We start from the raw sequence: 1,458 nt of genomic DNA, 5'->3' as shown, positions 1-1,458 counted from the left end.
TAGAACCAAGGCTTTTTATAAATAACAAATTAATAGATTTATAACTTATATACAGTCTCATATCTAAAATCATGATCATGTAATCACGATCATGATTTTAGATATGAGACTGTATATAGTCATGGGTGAGTTTTGCACCTGTTGCTGCCCCACCTTCTCTGTTTGTAAAATGAACAAATGTATGATTTCCAAGAGTCCTCTCAGCTCTAAAATTTTTAAATTCTAGAATCTGAGCATTAGCTTCCTTAGAGCTCCCTTCATGTCATGATTCCGGAGGCTGTAGATGAAGGGATTGAGCAGTGGTGTTACCACTGTGAAGATGACACTGGCCACTGTGTCCTGAACTGAGTAGGAGGATGAAGGGTGCATATAGACCCCCAGGACTGCCCCGTAGAACAAGGACACCACAGTGAGGTGGGATCCACATGTGGACAGTGCTTTCCTTATCCCACGGACAGATGGCGACTTCAGTACAGTGGAGAAGATGTAAGCATATGAAACAATGATACATGTAAATGGCGTCAGAAATATCAATCCACTCACAGTGAAGATCATCAGATCATTGATAAAGGTATCAGAACACGAGAGCTTTAGAATAGCCTCAGGGTCACAGAAGAAGTGGTGCACAGCATTGTTGGAACAAAATGTGAGTTGGACCATGAGAATAGTGTGTAGAAGAGCATGCAGGTGTGTAATGACCCATGACATGGCCACCAGAAGGACACAGAGTTTGGGCCTCATGCTCATGGTGTAGTGGAGCGGGCAACAGATGGCTACATAGCGGTCATAGGCCATCACACTCAGGAGGAAGCCATCCATGTTGCCGAAAGCGATGAAGAAGTAGATCTGGGTCATACATCCCACGTAAGAGATAGACTTGCTTCCCAACATGTGATTCACCAGCATCTTGGGGATGGTGACTGATGATAAGCAGATGTCAACACAGGAGAGGTTGGCCAAGAAGAAGTACATGGGCGTATGGAGATGACTGTCACAGCTGACGGCTAATATGATGAGAATGTTCCCAGTGATGGTGACCAGATACGTCGACAAGAACAACCCAAAGAAAACCTCTTCCTGCTCTGGCTGCCCAGAGAGTCCCAGGAGAAGGAATTCTGTGGCTCTAGTCTGGTTGTTTCTGTCCATGTCTGTGAGGGAGAAAAATGTGGTTAGAAGAAAGATTTAGTTTATTGGGCTCCATCCATTGTTTAGAGATTGCCATTTTTAAGGACACCAGATCCAAGGTTTATTAATATCATTTCAAATATAAAATTACATGACCCTGGTGATAACATGTCATCATTTGAGCAAAATTTTATGGTGGAGTTTTTGTTTTGTTTGAGAGTTAATCCATGTTAGATAATTCCATGGAGTTAGTTTTACTGACATCAGTAGCTGGTTCATTTTCATAATGTTTAATTATGTTTGACTACATACAGTTTAATTTATACTCAGCTA

General features: G+C 41.9%; 1 protein-coding gene across 1 annotated transcript; it reads right to left on the bottom strand.

Moving 5' to 3' along the window:
• Nucleotides 1-222: 222 nt before the first annotated feature.
• Nucleotides 223-1,146, bottom strand: LOC123623622 (olfactory receptor 1361-like). Its single transcript, XM_045530953.1, has one exon. The coding sequence runs from the start codon at nt 1,144-1,146 to the stop codon at nt 223-225; it is 924 nt and encodes a 307-aa protein (XP_045386909.1).
• Nucleotides 1,147-1,458: the final 312 nt, after the last annotated feature.

The sequence above is a fragment of the Lemur catta genome, chromosome 18 (assembly GCF_020740605.2).
Source record: "Lemur catta isolate mLemCat1 chromosome 18, mLemCat1.pri, whole genome shotgun sequence".
Lineage (NCBI taxonomy): Eukaryota > Metazoa > Chordata > Mammalia > Primates > Lemuridae > Lemur > Lemur catta.
The sequence above is the reverse complement of the archived record's forward strand: the minus strand, read 5'-3'. Positions and strand labels throughout refer to the sequence as shown.